Source organism: Gymnoscopelus braueri, assembly GCF_963280865.1.
Source record: "Gymnoscopelus braueri genome assembly, chromosome: 21".
NCBI classification, from domain to species: Eukaryota; Metazoa; Chordata; class Actinopteri; order Myctophiformes; family Myctophidae; genus Gymnoscopelus; species Gymnoscopelus braueri.
In genome coordinates, this window is record NC_137623.1 from 36109282 (window position 1) to 36130055 (window position 20774).

At 39.7% G+C, this 20774-nt stretch overlaps 2 protein-coding genes across 2 annotated transcripts; both read right to left on the reverse strand.

Moving 5' to 3' along the window:
- Positions 1-989: 989 nt before the first annotated feature.
- dph2 (diphthamide biosynthesis 2) lies at positions 990-8096 on the reverse strand. Its single transcript, XM_080417752.1, has 7 exons — positions 7886-8096; positions 5895-6065; positions 5505-5617; positions 4359-4579; positions 3305-3991; positions 2417-2599; positions 990-1982 (listed from the first exon to the last, which is right to left on the reverse strand). Exons 2-7 carry the CDS (start codon positions 6042-6044, stop codon positions 1858-1860), a joined length of 1479 nt encoding a protein of 492 aa, XP_080273878.1. The 5' UTR covers positions 6045-6065; positions 7886-8096; the 3' UTR covers positions 990-1857.
- A 2019-nt stretch (positions 8097-10115) lies between these two features.
- Positions 10116-19988, reverse strand: mcur1 (mitochondrial calcium uniporter regulator 1). Its single transcript, XM_080418517.1, has 9 exons — positions 19549-19988; positions 16153-16269; positions 15539-15642; positions 14917-15018; positions 14768-14809; positions 14421-14492; positions 13861-13914; positions 12676-12790; positions 10116-12275 (listed from the first exon to the last, which is right to left on the reverse strand). The coding sequence occupies exons 1-9, from the start codon at positions 19787-19789 to the stop codon at positions 12220-12222; spliced, it is 903 nt and encodes a 300-aa protein (XP_080274643.1). The 5' UTR covers positions 19790-19988; the 3' UTR covers positions 10116-12219.
- Positions 19989-20774: the final 786 nt, after the last annotated feature.

Here is a 20774-nt window from a genome sequence, read left to right on the forward strand (position 1 = left end):
TCCTATGGCATATTTCCTAACTTCTTAATGCAATTCTCTAGATTGAACAGTAGATGGCAGCAAACATGCTGCCTCATTCAGGAATTTTTGGAGGGGTCATGTCAATGAAACTTAATGACAGATCAGTCTTATGTGCTACCACTTTGCAACTTTGATCAAAATGTAGGCCATGAGATATAGCCACGAAGATAACTTACAGATCTGCTATTTTTGGTTAATGTTCCCCCCAGAATATAGATGCTGGGTTTCAAGTGGTTAAAATGTATTTTTAATAGACAGGCCTTTCCCAAATTTAAAATGCAGAATTCTTTGATATGTGGGAAAAAAAAGAATCTGTTTTCTAATTCAGCCAATGTTGTTATTAGTCACATTGTCATAAGCTCCGTTCTTAATAGGGCCTATGCTTTTCATTGGTTCAAAATATTCATAAAACACATACTTAATCACTTTCACTTTTAAACGTTTTCAAAAATAGCAGATCTACAAGCTACGAATGGCGATGCAACGGGTTGTGAACTTGTAGATCTATTGTTGCTACTTTTGTGCAACACTGTTGTACAATGAAGTAGCACATTAATTTATGAAAAAAATAGAATACGTTGAAATATGTTGATACAATGTTTCTGCTCATCATAAATATAGATATATATTAAAGAACTGGGGTACATGAAAACATAAGCCTGTAATTTGGGTTACTTACATGCAGTCATCGCAAACCAAGTTCCAAGGGCAATCTATTTGTGGACATGTCAAATGGGTTGGGAGGTGTAATACATTTAGTTTTTTACGCAGGAACATAGTGAAAATAAATAATGGTAAATGGACTGCATTTACTACAAATTGGTGTCTGCATACATGCACACATTCAAGAAGAGCAAGAGCAACATGGGCTGCACTCAATACAAGACAATCTAATGACCTTCCAGACAACTGAAGTACTATTGTCATGACAAGAGGTCCTTGTGAAGGGGTCTACTGTCTATCTTGCGTCAATTATTTCTGTGCATTACCGCTATTCTCTGAAGATCTCAGATGCTAATAAATTCATACAGTAAAGCTTTGAGAAGTATTCTTAGTCAGGTTTTTATTGTTATGTTGGTGAGTTAAGAGTAAAAGTGCCTTATTCAGTGGAGAGTACAACACAGTAAGACAAAGGTGATGAACTGATGATAAGAACATGTGTCCATCCAAACTGACAGACAAACTGTTTTATATTATTCATGAAATCAGTATCGAGTACATAATGATTAAAGCTGTTCTTGGATTACTTAAATCAAAAACTGGAGCTGACCCAAATCATGATCTGGCCCTTGCAAATTTCACAAGTGTATGATTGAACACAGTTTTTTTTGTGTAGAAACACTGGTGCAGATTACGTTTGAGTGGACAGGATGTAAATCTTGTATCTTGCATTAAATGTACATTATGCAGAAGAAGTGACATTTTGTGCATGATTATAGCTGGCTTCGCAGTATAAAATTGTGAGGTGATCTTTGATTTTTTTCTCCATAAAGCTCTAAACCTCCCTTGACTTAACTTGACACTGCCATGGATCATTTACAACTAATAGCAGTAATTACAAGCTATGTAGCTCAATCTGTTACCTTCCCCTTTGCTATAGCACAGAATTAGGGAAGCGGGGGGTCTGAAACTGTCTATACATTTTATTTAAAACGTAACGGTAGCCCAGATACAGATGTCTTTAGTAAACCTGATCAGATCTGCGGCTGATGGGGAACGCGCTTCCGTGTAAAATTTGGCACAGGCTCCTTGAGTTACAGTGAAGTGGGTGTTGGACTACAAGCTATGCTGATTAAATACAGAAAGCATTGTGGATAAATTGCAGTTAAATGCTCATCAGGATGTCCCCTCCTCTTCATAAGCAATAGCTATGCCTCTCCTCCCCTCCACTGCTTTCAACACAGGTGTCTCTCCCAGCTTCTGTTCTAAACCCTGCCAGCTACGACCAGCCAGGAAGGAAGCTGCAGAAGAGAAAAAGAAAACACAATTTTTAACAACGCCTTAAGATAATTTATGCTTTGTCAAAAAAATATATATTGTGACATGTTGCTCGGGGGGAAAAAAGCGTATTTTCAGGACGATTGTTATTCTTTCGTTTTTTTATAAATAATTATTACACCTTTTCAGCAAATCTTATTGGTCTTTAAGGTCTTTATACACCGGGGGCAAAAGTGCACCTCATTCCAAAATAAAACAATGTGTCAGTTTATCTCTGCTTAATATTTACATTCCACGTATATATTTTCAGGCAAATTAATTCCACATAAAAAATGCAACCTGTGCGTATGGTCTTCAGTCTCTGCAAAAATATGTGAATAAAACTCTGCATGCTACATGTGTGTGAATGTGTCTGGTTCCCTGCATGCCGCAGCGCTGCTCCATTTGTCCACTGTACCTGCAGAGTTGGTGTTGGCCACAGTGAGCGTGGGGTTCCTCAGGACCACCGAGGCGTCAGACGGCCGAGGCGGGGGCCCGCTGAGGATGTTGAGTCGCGTTCGAAGCGCTCCGGTGATCAGTGACACATCGGTATCATCGCACTCCTCTTCCTCACTGGCCAAGGGAACATGACTCAGCCCGCCTAGAGAGAGAGAGAATGAATACCTGAATACAAGGCTAAAAGCCTGGTGTCACACACCAAAATTATAAACAAGCTCATAATGGGTCGGGATGCGACGCGTTGTGAGCTGGTGTTCAACACGGCACACAATCAAGTATAATTCAGGCATTAGCGGCTTCGATATCATACTTCCTAGTGAATCCTGGTCCTCTGGTACCCCTGGTAATCTATGTTCCCAGGTAGTTAATTGTTATACTTTGCCAGGTCTACCTAAATCATGACTAAACAGATAGAATGAGGAGGTCACAAGGAGAATGCAATCAAGTACCTGGTAGGATAGAAAAGCAATAATACCAGGGGTTGGGAACCAGTGCGATCGACTACTCGAGCTTCTCGAGGCTTCTTTGGCTCAGCATCTTTCTGATGCACAGTATACATTTCTTGTTAAAATATTTAACAGGAATAAAGCCTCCTTTATACTTCATCATGGGGCGGAGCATTGGTTACATTCAGTGATCGACACCATCATACAAATATATAATAAATGTGGTACTTTCTCATACCCCACCCCCAAAATGCAACATAAGGGTTGTGGGTGGCCTTTTAACACTTTCAACCTGGCATTACTATTTTGAGAAAATCATCATAGAAAGATTATTTTTTTCATAACAGCATAAAATTAAATGTAGTGCAGTGTGGGGTTTAAGGGGTTAACCCCAATCTAACCTGGCAGCAGGTGGCGAAAGTCTGTCACATACTCCTCTGACCACTCCCTGTGCTTGTTGCAGGCCACCTCCATTTCAAACGGCGTGACCACTGGCTTGTAGAACTCACTGGAGTCCAACAGGGTGTTCTCGGGGCAAGCGATCAGCACGTAAACGTCAATCTCCAGGAAGTTGGCCAGCTTGGCCACGTTGAGTTTCCCCATAGCAAACAAGTAGCTCTTCTTGCCCGCTCTGTGGACGGTCTCCTTCAGCTGCTGGATGATGGTGAGGTAGTCCGCCACGCCCAGCGTGCCGACTAGAATGCCCACCACGTTGGCGTCTTTGGCTTTTTCTATGGCGTAATAGCGCTTCATCAAGGCCCGGTTGATACTCACCGACTCTGCGCGGCCCGTCGCCGCCGACGGGTCGAAGGAACAAAAAGAACAGCCGTTCCACGTCATCATGAAGTTCCTTAAGGCTGTGCCTTCCACGCCGATGAAGAACATGCCGTAATCCTTTATGCTCATGCCGCTTTTCAAGGCGAAGCACCTGCCAAACTGGCAAACAACCTCACCGTCGCTTTGACCCGAAACACGGGTTTCATGTTGACTTTGCGTCCGTCCAGTACTGTAGCACTGTTCACCGTCCATGAGGAGCGTTGAGGCGACGACGTTCGGATACTCTCGGGTCAGGAGGGCGAGGAGATCATCTGAGCAAAAAAAGTCACCGTATTATAGACAACTTAAAGAACTATGTTTACAACCCTAAAATTTGGTGAACCAAACTCCCTTTGTTTAAACAGTGACTAGAGTAAATGTGACTGTCTATCAGCCTACTAAACACAGTAAAGATAAGCCATGCATACAAACTGAAAAAACTCTTGAAAAAGAACATACAAAAACAACCTGTTAATTGTATTTTAACCACATGCCAGTGACATTGTTATGTCTTCCACTACTTATTATTTGTAGTAATTCCTCATTCTATAGTTGTAATTAATATCACATTCTAGGCCTGTTTCATTCAAACAACCTAAAGACATCAGGTGAAAAATATATTATTTTGGAGCATCTTACCGATAATATGGGCGTAGTTCCCATCATACAGGACTATGACGTGACTCTGCGTGTCGGGATAGAGGTCTTTGAAGGACGCGACGCACTTCTCCAGGTCCACGGGTCTTTTCTCAAAGACGTACATCAGCGGCAGCCTTCTGGAGGGGCTGAGGCACGCCCTGCCGTAGTGCACGATGCAGTCCGCTCCGGCGTGTTCCGCAGCCACTTCATCCACGCAGCAACTGGCCCAGAACGGAACAGGAGAGGTGAATGGCTGCTTCATCTGCAGTTATGCTCCATTTACTTTTGTTTACCCTTGCTTTTGCTGTATTGTTAACCAGATTTCTGTCTATAATGACATGCCCAAAATAGGGACACCAGGATGAAAGTGGTTAAATACAGCCTAAATGCTGTATGTGACTATGTGTTGAAGAGTCTCACTAGAACATGCCTCAGTCTGAAGTTTGCCACTAGGGGGCACAAACTGGTTTTTATCAATGTAAACAGGCAATAGTGTGAATAATACCAGTGAGCTTTTGGCAATAGAACCAAAGCTATAATATGAGATATCACCCAAAAATATACAATCAAATAGTACAATGTAGTATTCGGGTCAGTAATGAATTCACACCAACAGCGATAGAGGTTTTAATTTAGACCTGGAACACCTATACGTTATTATACCTTTCAAGCCGGGAACACCTCTGAGTGCAGTTATTGCTATATACAATATACAGCAACATTAATTTTGTAAAAAAATGTAATACAAATTTGAAGTTTTTCAGAAAACAAGATTTAGAAAGCGTTTTTAGAATCGGCCTCAGGTCTAAATGGGTTCAGCATTTTTCGGCTAAATGGGTGTAAACAAAACAACTGCAAACACCCACGTCACCTTTGCGTGTACACCTAGTCTACGCCTACTTCAGACCACAGCACGATGCTGGTTGGCCGCCGCTGTTGGACTCCAGTTGTTTCGCCATAAACCTCAGGGAATAAGTTGAGGAAACTTTTTCGTACCACGTTTTTCTGGCTCAGCCTCCTGCCGCAGCAGCGGGGTCGCTCCCCGCCATAGACAGTGCACGGAACTAACGCCGCTTTCTAACAACATGGACGTGGAATAGCAGTCATGGTGTGAATTCAGCATAGCAGAGTAGTTGTTTCTGTTACCTGCCATAGGACGTGTCTCCTAGTATGTACATTTTGGCTTGGGTTTCCTTCTCTATCTCGTCAGCTATTGCTACTGAATAAACCAGTAACTCATCAGGAAACTGAAGGGCAACCTATAGGGAGGATTTATGTGAAATCAAGTCATTTATAAAAATGCTGTATCGAAAGAATAGAAGTATATTTGAGGCAAAACTTAACAACTTTAGTTTATAATCTATAGAACATTAGGATAATTAAAAAAATATTGACCTTAATGTCAGACCTGAGAATACAAGAGAAATGCTTAACACACTTAATGTTTACTGGACTGTTTGCTTTAGCTCATTATCAAATCCTGCATTTCACTATTGAACACAGTGCATTTCCCGGTACACATCCACATGTGCCTACCTTTTTGTACTGATTGTGACTGATGAACTCACAGGTCTTCTTAATCTGATAAACCTCTTCCAGGCTTTCCAAGGGAACGTTCCTCTCTACCGTTGCATCCAGCACACGCTGAAGAACTGCCTCCGAGCTGCTGCTGAATGCATCAGCCATGGTTGGATCTCAAACAGGAGGCTGTAATATCAATCAGTCAGTAGTATTTAAGCATTAATCAACAGGATGCTCCAGAACTACATTGGGAATGACACAGAATTAAATGACAAATGACATGTAAAGTAATGACAAGTAAATTCATGATCATTTTCGGGGGAAAAAACAAAAAAAGTCCTAGCAGCTAGCTACTCAGAGGACGTTTGCATTGTAATGTGACTTTTTTTTAATATAACTTTGTTTTTATTGAGGATACTTTAAGACACTTGTCAGTTACACTTGTCATTTTTTAAATAATGTAATGCGACCTTTTAAATCACAATTCCCTCCAAAGACATCATGAGAAATACAACTCCTATCTGATTTTAACGACAGTAAACTCAACCAATATCACACCAGCTTGGATCATCCTCTTTGTATGCCTTTGGTTTCACAAATATCCAACTTTTTCCTGTGTAAAACACAGCAAAAGAAGAACGCTTCACAGAGTTTATTGACAGAAAGTTGCTCTAAACAGTGGATTTTCATGAAACCACAGGTTTGCAGATACAGTACAAAGAGAATAACCCAAGCTGTCCGTAGAGGTACAATATTGGCGAGTTTATCGCTGTTAAATAAAATCAGATTCTCACAAAAGAGGGCAGGCTAAGTTAAAAAGTCACAATACACAATGCAAAAAAGTCCTTAGTCACTTGCTGATAAGAAAATCCAACATATCATGTGAGAGTGAAGCAGGGCGTTCCTGAAAATGAGAATTTGATCTCAGCGAACTTTCCCTGGGTAAATAATAAAAGTAAAAAAATATGTTGTAACATTGCCATCAGGGGAACTGGGCCCATGAGAGAACTGGGCCTGTATTTGGGGGAAGAACTTGAGAGAACTGAGCCTGTTTTGGGGGGAGGGGAAGTGGGACCATTCCCCATTTACATTATAAATTATAATCCAATCACTCATGAACAATGAGGTGCGTTATTAACATCCAGTGTACAATGTTTAGATTTACAGTAGATGCCCTCATAATGGATCCTAAAACACAACATTCTGTCTTGATATGGATATGTAATACAATAGCTTAGGATCTACTGTACAACATTTGTATTAATGCACACAAAATAGCAGCAGGGAAGCACAACAAGTTGAATCCGACCTTATTGCACTGACAGATCTCTCCTTGGATCAAGATGTGTTTTATCGAGTTTGACTTTTACTTTCGTATCACATAGTCTTGGGCTTCACCCCCAATAGTCACTGGATAAAGTGCTGACACTGTAGCATCAAATGTTAACTCGACATTCGGAACCTGTATGCTCATCCATATCTTTCAATAGATATGGCGTTTTAATGTTAATCCCGTCTGTGTCGGAAATTCCCTGTACTCATCAATGGGCGGTAGTGACGGGGCGCATCCGGTGAAAGCCGGAATTACACTCAATGTAAACAGGAAGTAAACGAGGGGGGGAAATGGCGTTCAGGCACAGACGGGATTAAAACACATATCTATTGAAAAATACGGACTAATACATTGCACAAAGACTCCGAAGGACGAGTTAACATTTGGGGCAACCGGGTAAGCACCTTGTATTTTGAATTCGTAAATGTTCGGAGAGATACAAGCTTTACTGGTGAAAGTGCAGGACACCCTGGGGGGTGCAGCCCAAGACTATCATAGATTTGCATATGTAAAAATCGATACAATACATCTATGACAGTCTTGATCCAAGGCTAGGGTTCTAGCGTATAGTAGGTGGTCTACAAATGGAAACAAATGGACCCATAATCGTACACTCTCAGTCTCAAGAGTTAAATAGATCCGCTATGATACAGTCCACAGATGATGATTGTACCTCACTGTGTTGAAGTGCTCCACAACTCTTCAGGCTCCACAACTCTGTAACATGTCGTCATTAAACACCAGTCTTCAGAGGAACATTAGTTGTGTTATCAGCAACATGTGGTGTGAGTTAATATAGTGATCAAAGTGTTATACTAGCTGTTATTTAACCATCCGTTTAGTTTATTAAGAAGACATGTGCTGGTCAGTCATCACATCATTGCGTCACGTACTCCAACCAGTGTTGCCAGATTTTGCGAGATAAATAAGCACCCAGTCTATGAAGCCCAAAAGATGCAGCTTCCTTAGGCCACAGCATTTGAAAAAATAGTAGATCTACCAGCTCACAGCTTGAGGATCTGCTATTTAAAAAAATACAATCTTGAAAAAAAGTGACAAATGTGGATTTTTTTTTGGAAACATTATCATAATGCATTTATTTTTATTTTTGTTTTTAACATGTTCAAAATAAAGATTTCATTCATTCAGATTTAATTCATTCATTCATTCATTCAAGTATTTTCAAATGGGGGTCCACCATAGAGGGGTCCATCCACAGACAAATACATATTAATTTGGGGCGTCCTTGACTTGAAAATGTTTGAGAACCAACAAACAACATTAGGAAACAAGCCCAAATAAGCAACTACACTTTAGAAACAAGCTAAAAAAAAATAACGCAACCCGCAACTACCAATATTTACAAGAGACTTTACAGAAAGGTCGCTTATAATAAAACGACATGGCAACACTGAAACCAACCTGGATGTAAATATCCGGTTTGAGTTTTGTAAGAGTTGTGATAATTCATTACCGCCACCTAGTGGACAGGAGAGCTATAGCGCTTGATTTATGGCATTGTGCAAAACAGCAAAAGACCAGTGGAAGCAGTCTATGGGTGGAAGACGTTCACATTTTGTACTTAAGTAAAAGTATCGAATTCTAAATTTACTTGAGTAACAGTACAAACGTATTGGCATCAAATTGTACTTAAGTTAAAAGTACGAAAAGCAGAAAGTACTCATTGTGCAGAATGTCCCGTTTCATAAGTTTTCAAATGCATACAAATCTTTTGAAAATAGCAGATCTATAAGCTCACAATGCGTCGCATCACAACGCATTGTGAGCTTGTAGATCTGCTATTTTCAAAAGGCCGAAATGTAGGCTGAAGTGGTTAATGTATGTTTTGTAATAATCAACATCTAAGTAACTAGAAACTAAAGTTTTCAAATAATTGTAGTGGAGTAAAAGTACAATATTTAATAAAGTATAAATACCTCAATTGTACTTAAGTACAGTACTTGAGTAAATGTACTTGGTTTCTTACACCACAGTGGAAGTTAGTAAGTCCTAGCTAGCTCAGAGAAGCACAGGGATGCCGATAGGGAATCATCACAAAACTGCAATTCGTGCTTTGGCCACACGGTGACAGCAGTGATTAAAAACACTCAGTCAGTGTTCTAGGCTCAACACAAGTTCATTTGTCTTTAGCAGTGGTGGAAAGTGAGTAGAGGTGGAAAGTGAGTAGATTTACTTAAGTACTGTACTTAAGTTAAATCTTGAGTTATTTGTACTTTACTTGAGTATTTCCAATTTCCATCCAAATATTGTACTTTTACTCCACGCCATTTATTTGAACACTTTAGTTACTAGTTACTTTAAAGATTTTGATTATTATTACAAAACATACATTAACCACTTCAGCCCTATATACATTTTGGCCATTTGAAAACAGCAGATCTACAAGCTCAATGTGACGCATTGCGAGCTTGTAGATCTGCTATTTTCAAAGGTTTTTTATGCTTTTGAAAACTTGAAATGGGACATTCAGCATAATTAGTAAATTTACTTTTGGTACTTTAAGTACATTTTGATGCCAACACTTTTGCACTGTTTGAATTCAGGACTTAAAACAGAGTATTTCTATATTGCAGTATTGATACTTTTACTTCAGTAAAAAAAAAAAACAGGTGAATGAAAGATGCCATGAGATAAACAATGACGGTGCTTGAAAATGACTAAATATCTTATCCCGCTTTCATTTATTTATTTAAAGAGAAGATATTATCGTTATCTATTTGGGCAAATTGGCCCAAATTGTAGCATCCAGAGTGACAAGATGCACTATTTATATTAAGACAATTTTTTTTATAGCTCAGTGAATTCTTAAGAAAGATTCTTTTTGTATATTTTAGTTTTTGAACATTTCCACATGTGTGTAATGAATGAGCCAACATAAAAACAACTGTGCAAAATTAGCATTTATTATTTTAAGTAAAATCAACATGGAAAGCACCAAATCTGGGACTGTTATAATTATTGCAGTACATTTCTCAAAACCACACACCATACGAAGATCATTCAAAGAATTCAACAAAAGTTTGTTTAACCACTTTTAATCTGGCATCCCTATTTTGGTCATGTCATTATAGGTGAACATTGTCAAACATGTTAAATAGCAGATAAGCTCACAATGCACCGTAGATCGGCTATTTTCACTGTGCGACATCATCATACGATGAAGTGTACAGAGGCATGAGGAAGAGTAGCACCCAGGATTACTTAGGCAATTGGCACTAGGTGAAAAAATGGGTACAATTGGATTGAAGTGGTTAAGGGGGGGTTGCGTTCAGATTTAGCATCTGAAACATTGGCAATTATTTTTGGAGGTAATACTATATACAATGTCCAACAAAACCTGATATCAGTTAAAAGCTCAAAAAACATTAGTTTTAGTATTTTTTGACCGCTTTAAAATGTGCTCACCTCCTCCCATGCTTCCTCCTATGATGTTTTCCAGTGCAAGAGGACTAATAACTGTATAGAATTATAGTAACACATTTTGCCCCACAGTATGTTATGTGCGTGTAAAGGTTTTTGATAGACAACGGCCGGGAGGCCGGGGAATGTGCCTCAGGCGAGGAGGACAGGTTTTGTTTTCAAACACAACAACTTAACGTAGTTCCCTTTGTTTATCCATAGGGGCTACATATCACACCATGGAGCTTTAAAGGTGCATTGAGGTAATATGGTTGGTTGATAATGGCCATTTGCATAGTTTAATTTTGCCCTTTCTAACACCACAAATCTATACTCCCAGAATGTTCTCTCATTATTCATTCCCCTTCTGTGCTTCACCTAGTCCTTCTAGAACTGCCTCCTCTCCAAGTTTAACATTCCTGGTCGATTACTTCTTGCACAATAAACATACAAAATACGTCACAATAACTTAGTTAAAAAATGTAGTTCCAACTTCTTTCCCCACCAGCGAAACTTTTTTTGTGTGAATAAAATGTAATTTTGACCAGTCAGTATGGTAGACTACGAGTTATTTAGACCCTGTCGTCGGGGTAGGACCACTACTGGTTGGCAAGTTGTATTGCGCGAAGCTCAAATTGCAACTTATGCTCTGCCTAAAAGTGCTGTCCGTTATAGTGCAACAGCAGACATTTAGCAACAGGGGACCTGGGTTCGAATTCCAGGCAGGACATAATAAGTTGCAGCTAGAGATGAATGTCTAGAAAAAGATCTTTTGAATGTAAAGAACGCTGCAAAACGATATAGTGGACGTACAGACCCTCGGCAACATAGCCTACAGGTACGCTTCTTGTTCCACCGGTTATGGTTCAACATAAACCTTGTGTATCTCCATATTTCAACTTTTTGGGTTGTTTCGTGAATGAATGCCCTACTTTGTCATAGAGTGTCGAGCAATAGTAACAAAAAAATTGCTGTTCTACAAGCTCACAAGATCTCCGACTCGCTGTGAGCTTGTAGATCTGCCATTTTTCAGATAAAGTGAAAGTGGTTTAGTGCAGTGGTTCTCAAAGAGCGGGTCCAAGGACCCTCAGGGTTCCTTGAGGGGGTTCTAAAATTGACCTTTACAAACCTATATCTCTGAGAGTGTACAAATGGAACCGTCCATTTGGTTCCATTTGTACAGTACACTCTCAGAGTTATGGTGGTCCTTGAAATCATAAAGTTTGAGAACCACAGGTATTGTTATTGTATAGCCGACATGAAGTCCACATACCAGCTCTGCCAATGTGATAGAAACGGTTCCGGGAACGGTTACAAATTGTGATGGAACCACTTCCTGGTTCCTCAATGTTGAGTCCGGTTCCTCTGGTTCCTCCGGTTTCGCATTCCCAACCCCTACATGCAACTAGCCAGGCTTGCACTGTGACGAGACTACTACAGAGTCCCAGAACCAATTCATTCACCATGTGACAAAAGTGAACGTGCAACAGACATGTGTGACAGAGGCGTGGGGGTCTCATAACAAGTGGATGGTCTGACGGGAGCCCACCATGACGTGACCAATGTGATCGTCATCATAGTTTTCCATCACATCCAAATGCGATAGAAACCCAGCACCACGGTGAGACAAGTGAATACTGAACCTGAAGGAAGAGACATAAACATTCATTTCACTTACTTTCATATATATAACATTTAGTATTGGATGGAAACATATCCAGTCAATGATATTTCACCACATAAGCTTCCATTTTTTTTGAATGAAATTTATATAATTTTTTATACCGAAAATAGACAAGCTCACGGCTTATAATGTTCAAAAAGGTTTCAGAGTTCACATTTTCGCCCGTAATGACATGCCCAAAACAGGGACACCAGGGTTAACGTTGTTAATAAAAAGTGAGCACATGAATGCTTTTCATATTAAATAGTAATATACATACATTACATTTCTTAAAAAAAAAGAGAATACTTGATTTCATAGCTGATTCCAGACGATAATGATGAATGTGTATGTGTATGTGTATGTGTATCGTTTCTTACCTGCAAGGTATTTGATGGTGTCCAGTTTGTGAGATTCCAACATGGTTTTCAAACCAGCCACTTCAGTGTCTATTTTCATGTTGGTCTGAGTTATATGACGATCTTGTTCTGAAGTCTTCAAAAGGCACAAATGGATATATAGACATCATAAACAGACTTTTGCTGACAGCAGACTTAGAAACCAATGTAAATATTCTTAAAAAAACAGATTGTGTTATATAATTAGGGCATGGTCAAAGTCAACAGCATACAAAGGGTTTAACCTCATTTCTTAATCCATTAAAGGGAGTGTTCAGTTGTTTTTTGTGGGCGGAGGGTTTTGACACAAGGTGGTATGAGTTACTGGGAAGTAGTGATCGATGTACTATGGCTGGGCAATTAACGAAATATATTGAAACCGAAATTTAGAACCAATAACCGACTTAATCTTGCTCATGTAGGTTAATCGGATTATCGAGAAGCAGGGCTTTTTGTGATTTAAAATAAATATTTGTATTACTTCTTAATAAAATAAATCGACATGAAAAAAATTCTAATAGATTTGTTCTAATCGACTAAATTAGTCTGATTAACCACTTAAGCCCTATAGTATACAGTACTTAGTTATAAAGTTATGGTGTGCAAAAACAGTGAAAATTATCGTTCATTAATTGTAATCAAGACAAAAGTTTAAAATAATTGCGATACTGATTTGAAATCATAACACCCAGCCTACGGATGTCAGCTTATGCACTACTACAGTATCTGTAGTAAACAGTCTGTTTAAAAAAACATTTAAAGCGTCAAAACATGCACTAAAAACAGAATAAGACATGTTGCATGTGTTACCGATGCTCTTTCTCGCCACTGAATATTTGCAGGCATGAGTGCAAATACAGGACTATCTACATAAGCTAACATCCATAAATCTAGCCTTATCCCTTTTTAAATACACGTCGCCTTTCCTGGAAAGTGGGCTGTAAAACACAAAAGAGTTTTATTTGAACAGAGCTGCCTGCAATAAAGAAACTCTGCTCATAATTAGGCTTTACTGGTACTCCACATAATTATTGTAACTTTTCAAAAGCAATTCTGTTTGGTCTGGTAAGTGAAAAGTGTTGACCTTGTAGAAAGACTATGTGTGCCTTCACACCAAATAAAGATAGTGAAAATTGTGGGTGAAAATATTCAGCCGTCTGTACAAACCATTTCCATTATATCTGATCTGGTCTCCAGAAGCCTCTTTTCATGTTCTACTTTCTGGGGGAGAAAAAGAAAGTAAAAAACCCAGGAACATTGCGGTCACCGAGGCTTAAGCAGTTCTGAAATAAAGAGTAACATACAGTATCCTCCTCAGCGACCTTGCTATATTAGTTATCTTTATGAGCTTTATTTTATGTAAAATAGATAAAGCTATATACTTTTATTCACAAAGAACAATACAGTAGAACAGCTTATCTTAGGTGTAGTTTCTATTCTAAAGGCAAACACAGTCAGCCACAAATACTGGCACAGGTCAATTATATTTGTTACTGTAGTAGTAGATTTGTATAACAATTCACAGAAGAGCTGTTGCATCTCCAACACATAGTATTATTAGGAAGGGAAATGTTATATTATACAAGTATTACTGAGCTGAAATATAATAAAATAAAATGGCTCTAGATTTTTTTAAAGCTTTGTTTTTCATAGTGTCTTCTGCTTCAACTACACTGTCTTCAATCACTCATCATTCAATAAAATACTCCAGTGGTTTTGAAACTTACCAATTCCTTCGTACGACTTTTCTCCATATTCATATCCAACATTGTGTCTGAACGTATTTTATTCATTACATCCTTCAATGGGGAACAAGAGGGAGGGACACTTTCAGCACAATTGCAAACATGTATTCCAAATCCGAAATAAAAAAATAGCAAACGTAGCAGACCTACAAGCTCGAAACGCGTCGCTTCGCGCCGCGTTTCGAGCTGCGTTTCGAGCTTGTGGATCTGCTACGTTTTGATGCTTTTGTGTGACGTGAAGAGGTTTCTGCCTGACAGCAACGATATGTGCGTTCGGTGACCATAGACAAGAGCTGTGATTCTCGTAGTGGATCAGAGTGAATACTTACAGCTAACTGAATCTTCAGCTGCATCAGTTGTATCTTTACTTTCTGAGAGGAAGGTACATAATGCTTATGAATGTTAATTTAACCACTTTCAACTTTCAAGTCCATATTTTGGGCATGACATTAAGCAGCCGCTTCACATCAACACTCACCTCATTCTCTGTGACCAAAGCAGAAAACTCGCTCTTCTCCAGGATAATCATGTCCTTCTTTACGGACGTTATCTGAGACATGATCCTCTGCAACATGATCTCCTGTCAAATCACAATAATCCATAATTAAGAACCACGTCACAGGCTGCATCATGAATTTGTATATTGTCTCTGTCGGTTGGAAACCTCATACGTCCAAAAATGTTACGTTTCAGGATTCAAATTCAAAAGTTATACAGATAGTATTAGATCTACAAGCTCAAAACGTTTCGAGCTTGTAGATCTGCTACTTTTGATTATTTTGTGTGACGGTGTAGTATGATCAAGTAAGGTGTTAATTTACGGAAAAACACAATAAGTTAAAATAGAGAGATAAGCAATGATATAACATAACCTAATGGTGTTAGTTTTTTATCTTGCTGTTGTGATTATCATAATATGATCACAACTTTCTAACTCCATGTTGTGTTTTTATGAATATAATAAATACATGCATTATTATAATTAAATTGATACACTATATTTCCTCATAACATCTGCACATTTGTTGGGTGTGTAACATACAGAACAGGAGACTTGTGGCAGTAATCTTTCATTGAATGGAGATAGGAGTTGGTCTCACCTGTTGCACTTTAGTCACCATGTCACTATAAATGGCATCCATGTTGGAGTGGGTTGTGTTCACAAGAACCTGGACAATTATCTCAGCCTGTTGGGCGCTGAAGCCTATTCAATGGGGAAGAAAAGGATTTTCAAGATTAATATTAAACAGCGTGCGTGTGCGTGTGTGTGTGTGTGTGTGTGTGTGTGTGTTAAAGCGGTGGGATACAGTGAACAAACAACAGGACTCTCTGAAACTGGATCGATTAGTCTCTATAGAGACAATTAGCGTACTACTTGAGGATGTATTACATACTGCACCTACTTTGCGTAAACCCTTATTTATCCGCATTGCGATGTGTTTAATGTTGTTCATTATATTGCACTTTATCTAAAATTGTATTAGATAAAGTAGTTTCACCTGTACAAGCCGTTTGTACTTAGACATGCATGGCTTAATCTTTGAGACAAGCATATACTACTGGCAGGATCAACCAGCTTTCTGTACGGTATATATTGTGATCATGTTGTACTACGTTTGGCATCCTTGAAAAAGAGAGCTTGCTCTCAACGGTCTTCCCTGAATAAATAAAGTCAATAAAATGAAACAATAATACAAATAGCTGTGATCCAAACCATTTTCTTCAAGGAGTCGAACCACTGCATGCGTGTCAAAGAAGAGTTTCCGGCCTGCAGACTGTGGCATGTCTGCCCTCATATCGTATTGCAGGGCTCTGACAGAGGTGCACAGCTCTGAAATCAAGCAAAACAAGACGAAAATTAAGACTACTGATAGATCAACTTTAAACACCAGATTTAGGCTACCCTAATATTTGAAGGCATTACCTTGAAAAATCACCAGAATAACAAAATGAATGCTGTGAATGTCGGATGAATGGAGAATTCATGGAGGTGGAAACCTCATTATGTCCTATCAAAAGTCCAATCAAAAGCATCAAAAGTAGCAGACCTAGCTCAAAACACATCGCTTTGTGCAGCGTTTCGAGATGGCAGATCTACTACTTTTCAAGCATTTGTTTTATGTGATGCTGCAGTATGATCAAGTAGGGCATTAATTTACGAAAAAACACAAAAAGTTAAAATACGGAGATAAGAGGTTTCTGGCCGACAACAACAATATGAAAATAGGTATTTTCAGCCTTTGCATAAAAAAGCACAACAGCAGAGCTGTGTACCGAACTTGTACTTGTAACAGACTATCGATTTCTACAATTGGGTATTATTGATACTTTTACTGAAGTACAAAATGTGATAACTTCTTCCATCACTGGGTGTGTGAGTTTAATGCACATTGTAAAGCACCTTGGATAAAGGGTGATATATATATATATATATGTTACAGGGTGAATGGAGAACCAGGGTGATTGAAGAAGGCTCGCTCGTTTTTACCCACCCAGCAATTCTGTAGAAGAAACACTAGAGGGAGCCACAAGCCAGGCTTGTGCACAAGCACATATGGCCGTGACCACCCACACACACACAGTCACACACACACACACATGCGCGCGCACGCACACGCGCTCATGCTTTCAATGGACTGTTAAGATACTTTTATTGTGTTCTGCTGGCTTTTGTTTTAGTTTCTCCCTGACACACACACACACACACACACACACACACACACACACACACACACACACACACACACACACACACACACACACACACACACACAGTGATCCATGAAAAGAACTATTCTGTCCCTATCGGTTTACAAATCAAACGGCGCTGAGTCGACTAGTGGAGCGTCGGCCGGTCAGTGCGGGCACTCGCGCCCGGAGGCGCGAGGGCGCACTTCCTCGGCCTCAAGCTCCACTAAGTCGGCGCGCCGTGCGTGTGAACGCGTGTTCAGCGTTCCCCTCATAGATATTATGGTTGCTATGTGGGGGGGAACAACAAAAGACAGGTCTCCACTCTCCGTCGGCGCATCAAAGCCCCGCCTCTCCGCGCTCTCCTTCTCCTCCTCCTCGGAGGAGGAGAAGGAGAGAAGGAGAGGACGGGACGGTTTAAAACGCGAGGAGGAGGAGGAGGAGGAGGCTCCTCTTCCTCGCGAGCCTCGCGTAATAACCCCCCGCATCGCAGCGCCGTCCTCCTCCTCCTCCTCACGAGCCTCGCTAATAAACCCTGTCTCGAAAAGCCCCGCCTCGCCCCGAAGGAGCCCCGTGCCTAAAAACGAGCGCTCTGTCTTCAATCACCCTGGATCTCCATTCACCCGGTGACATATATACACACAGTAAATGCAGTGTCAAATTTCCACTGACACAGCAGAAAATATTATAAGGCACTGTTGTCTGTAGCATATTATGTAAACATTGTAGAGATCTGGGCAGTAGTTGGTACTAATGACGGTCTGTATCCCTAATGACAACATGGTGGGTCAATATGTCACACTATGGAGTTAGATAACAGAAAGAAAGAACATATTCTGAGTAGTTGTCAAATATTTATTTATGCTGCATATTTGCATATTCTGAATTGTATATTTGAAAATTACTCAACAGAGCGTGTGTTTTTTCCCCCTTCTGTCTACAGCAGATTATAGTAACAATGTTTTCTCTCACTATACACCAAAACCTAATGAAACATACTGTAAATTAACTTTTAGTGTCAGTCAACTCTCTTTACATTAAGTTTTGGGTAGACTTATCTAAATGGCATGCAACATTTACTGTATCAAAACAAAGCAACTTCCATCACAGCTGTTTCACTGAATCTCATGACACCTCCAGAAGACATTCATTCTAGTTGTCAACAGTGGTGGAAAAAGTAATCACATTTTCTGTATCTCTGTTACGAGTAAAAGTGTAATATTTGCCTCCGGGATGTACTAGTGGAGTAGAAGTAAAAGTACAGAAAATTGAACATTGTAATTGAAACATTGTAGTACAAATTGAACATTGTACTTAAGTACAGTACGTGAGTAATGTACTTAGTTACTTTACACCACTGGTTTTCAACAGTAGCCTATTTAAAATATTAGCATCCTGAAAATGAACCAACAGTATAAAACTCTAATGGTAGCACGAGCATCCTGAGGATGAATCATAAATAGAATATAGCAAACATAAAAGTCCTCCAATAACCTTCACATCCTTTATTGTGTTACAACAAAATTGGTTACCCATCGAATTGTGAAATTTGGCCAGATTATTACTTTATTTCAATGTGTGCAAAAGGTGAGGATGGGAAAGTCACCTGAACATTATTTATTGTTACAACAATCAGGTCCCATTATTAATGTGATGGCATTTGTGTGAAAATGGTGATGCATTGTGAAAATAACTACTTTTTGGCGGTTATGCTAAACAACGTGCTATAGCTCTTGACAGCAAAAACAGCGACGCCTGGAGTCGCACAATTCGACAAGCCTCGGGTAGGCGCTAGCCATGAATCACACGGCGGTCGTCTGTCACGACCGTCATGGATGAACTTCAACCTGGTGTTTGCACTTTCTCCATTTACGGCCCGTACATCTACATAGACGTTCAAATTTCAAATTTTAAGTGCTTGCCCCATGGCCATAGATGTTACAATTATGTACGGGCCCTCAGAAGTACCCGTATGTTCCGTATTGTTCAATAAAAAGCATTTTAATCCAATTGGTGGCTATTTTCTCATAGAGTTATAATGTATCAAAGTGCAATACACCTCCCAACCAATAGGGTCGCGTAATTGAAAGCATATGGGGAAAATACGGAAGAAATGGCCACCGATCGGAGTAAAATGCGTTTTATTGAACAATACGTAATATACAGGTATTTCTGAGGACCCGTACAGAAATGCAACATCCATGGCCATAGGGTAAGTACTTTATATTTGAGATCTGAACCTTTATGTAGATGTACGGGTTGTAAATAAAGAAAGTGCAAACACCAGGTTAAAGTTCATCAGTAAGTTCATGTATCAGGGCTAGGGAAGGAGCTTGTCTCTAAAGTTTTCATGAGTTGTTTTAGTTATTTAAACGAAGAACGATTACAATGAAATAACGTTGGAAGAGACTCCAGATCGTACCTCTCACACATAAACATGTGTACTTGAACTTGTGTCCAGATGCTTGTCTTCTTGCATCAGCAGCAGCAGTGTTGTTGAGGACACCATGTGTCCATGGATTCACAGTCAGACCTGTCTTCAGTAGGTTTGATGCATTTTTAACTCTATGGTTTGATGCTGCTGAGGGCTCCGATCTGTGTTTAAAATCACGCCATAAATAAGCAGAAGGTTTAATCCGTGGGCGACACTGTTTCAGGACCATTCTGATCGTCTGTGGTGTAAATGGTTAAATAGTCCTCCCCCGTAATCATGGGTGTGTGAAGGGCAGCAAATCTAAACTTCTCTCCACTCTGCTGCTGCTGCTCTTGCCTTTCTTCAGGTGAATTAACGCAGGAGTTGAGGTTGTTGTGATACAGAACGGTTCGGATACATCATGTCTTCCTCAAGAACAACACACTGTCTGCTATAATCTGAGTGTCTGAAGTCATTTGCGTTTTTGACAGGTCACTTGATTTCGCGAGAGCTTGCACGTTAATCTCGCGAGTCGCGATAGTGGCCTGGGTCCACCCCCTTCAGTGGTTCTCAACCTGTGGGTCAGGACCGCCATGGGGGGACCCCACATGATTTGTGGGGGGTCCCCACTCCCTAGATGACAGTGAAGTGACAATTTAATGACTTTTAAGAGTTCAAATATAATTATTTTGGGGGGGTGGGGGTGGGGGGGGGGGTTACGGCCTGAAAAGGTTGAGAACCACAGCCTTATAATAACCTCTGATAACATACAGGATAGGTGGGCGCTAGGGACACCTGGGCACCTCGATGTAAAATTGGCTATTTTCTCCAAAATGTAAAAAAATACATTTAAAAAATGGTCTTAAGCAATGTAAAGTATAGATGATGTGAACATGCACGGTACATCATTATCAGACTTTTATCCTTCAACTTCTTGATTCCCCAAAATGACTGGATATACAGGTTGTGTAGCAGCAAGTGTAGAAATATTAGACCTTAATTGTCCAATGTTTAAGCATGTTCTAATCATGTGTACTTTACTTAAAAGCAGTTTCCAAATATATATTTCTTTTACATTTTGGAAAAAATAGCCAATTTGAAACAGTGTAAGCAAATTACCATCCAATTGTTGCAACAAAAGTCAGGGTATGAAGAGCAGGAAAAATAAACACATTTTTATTATACAAATGTTATATCTAATGCAGAATATGTGTCTGGGACTTTTTGAACAGTGA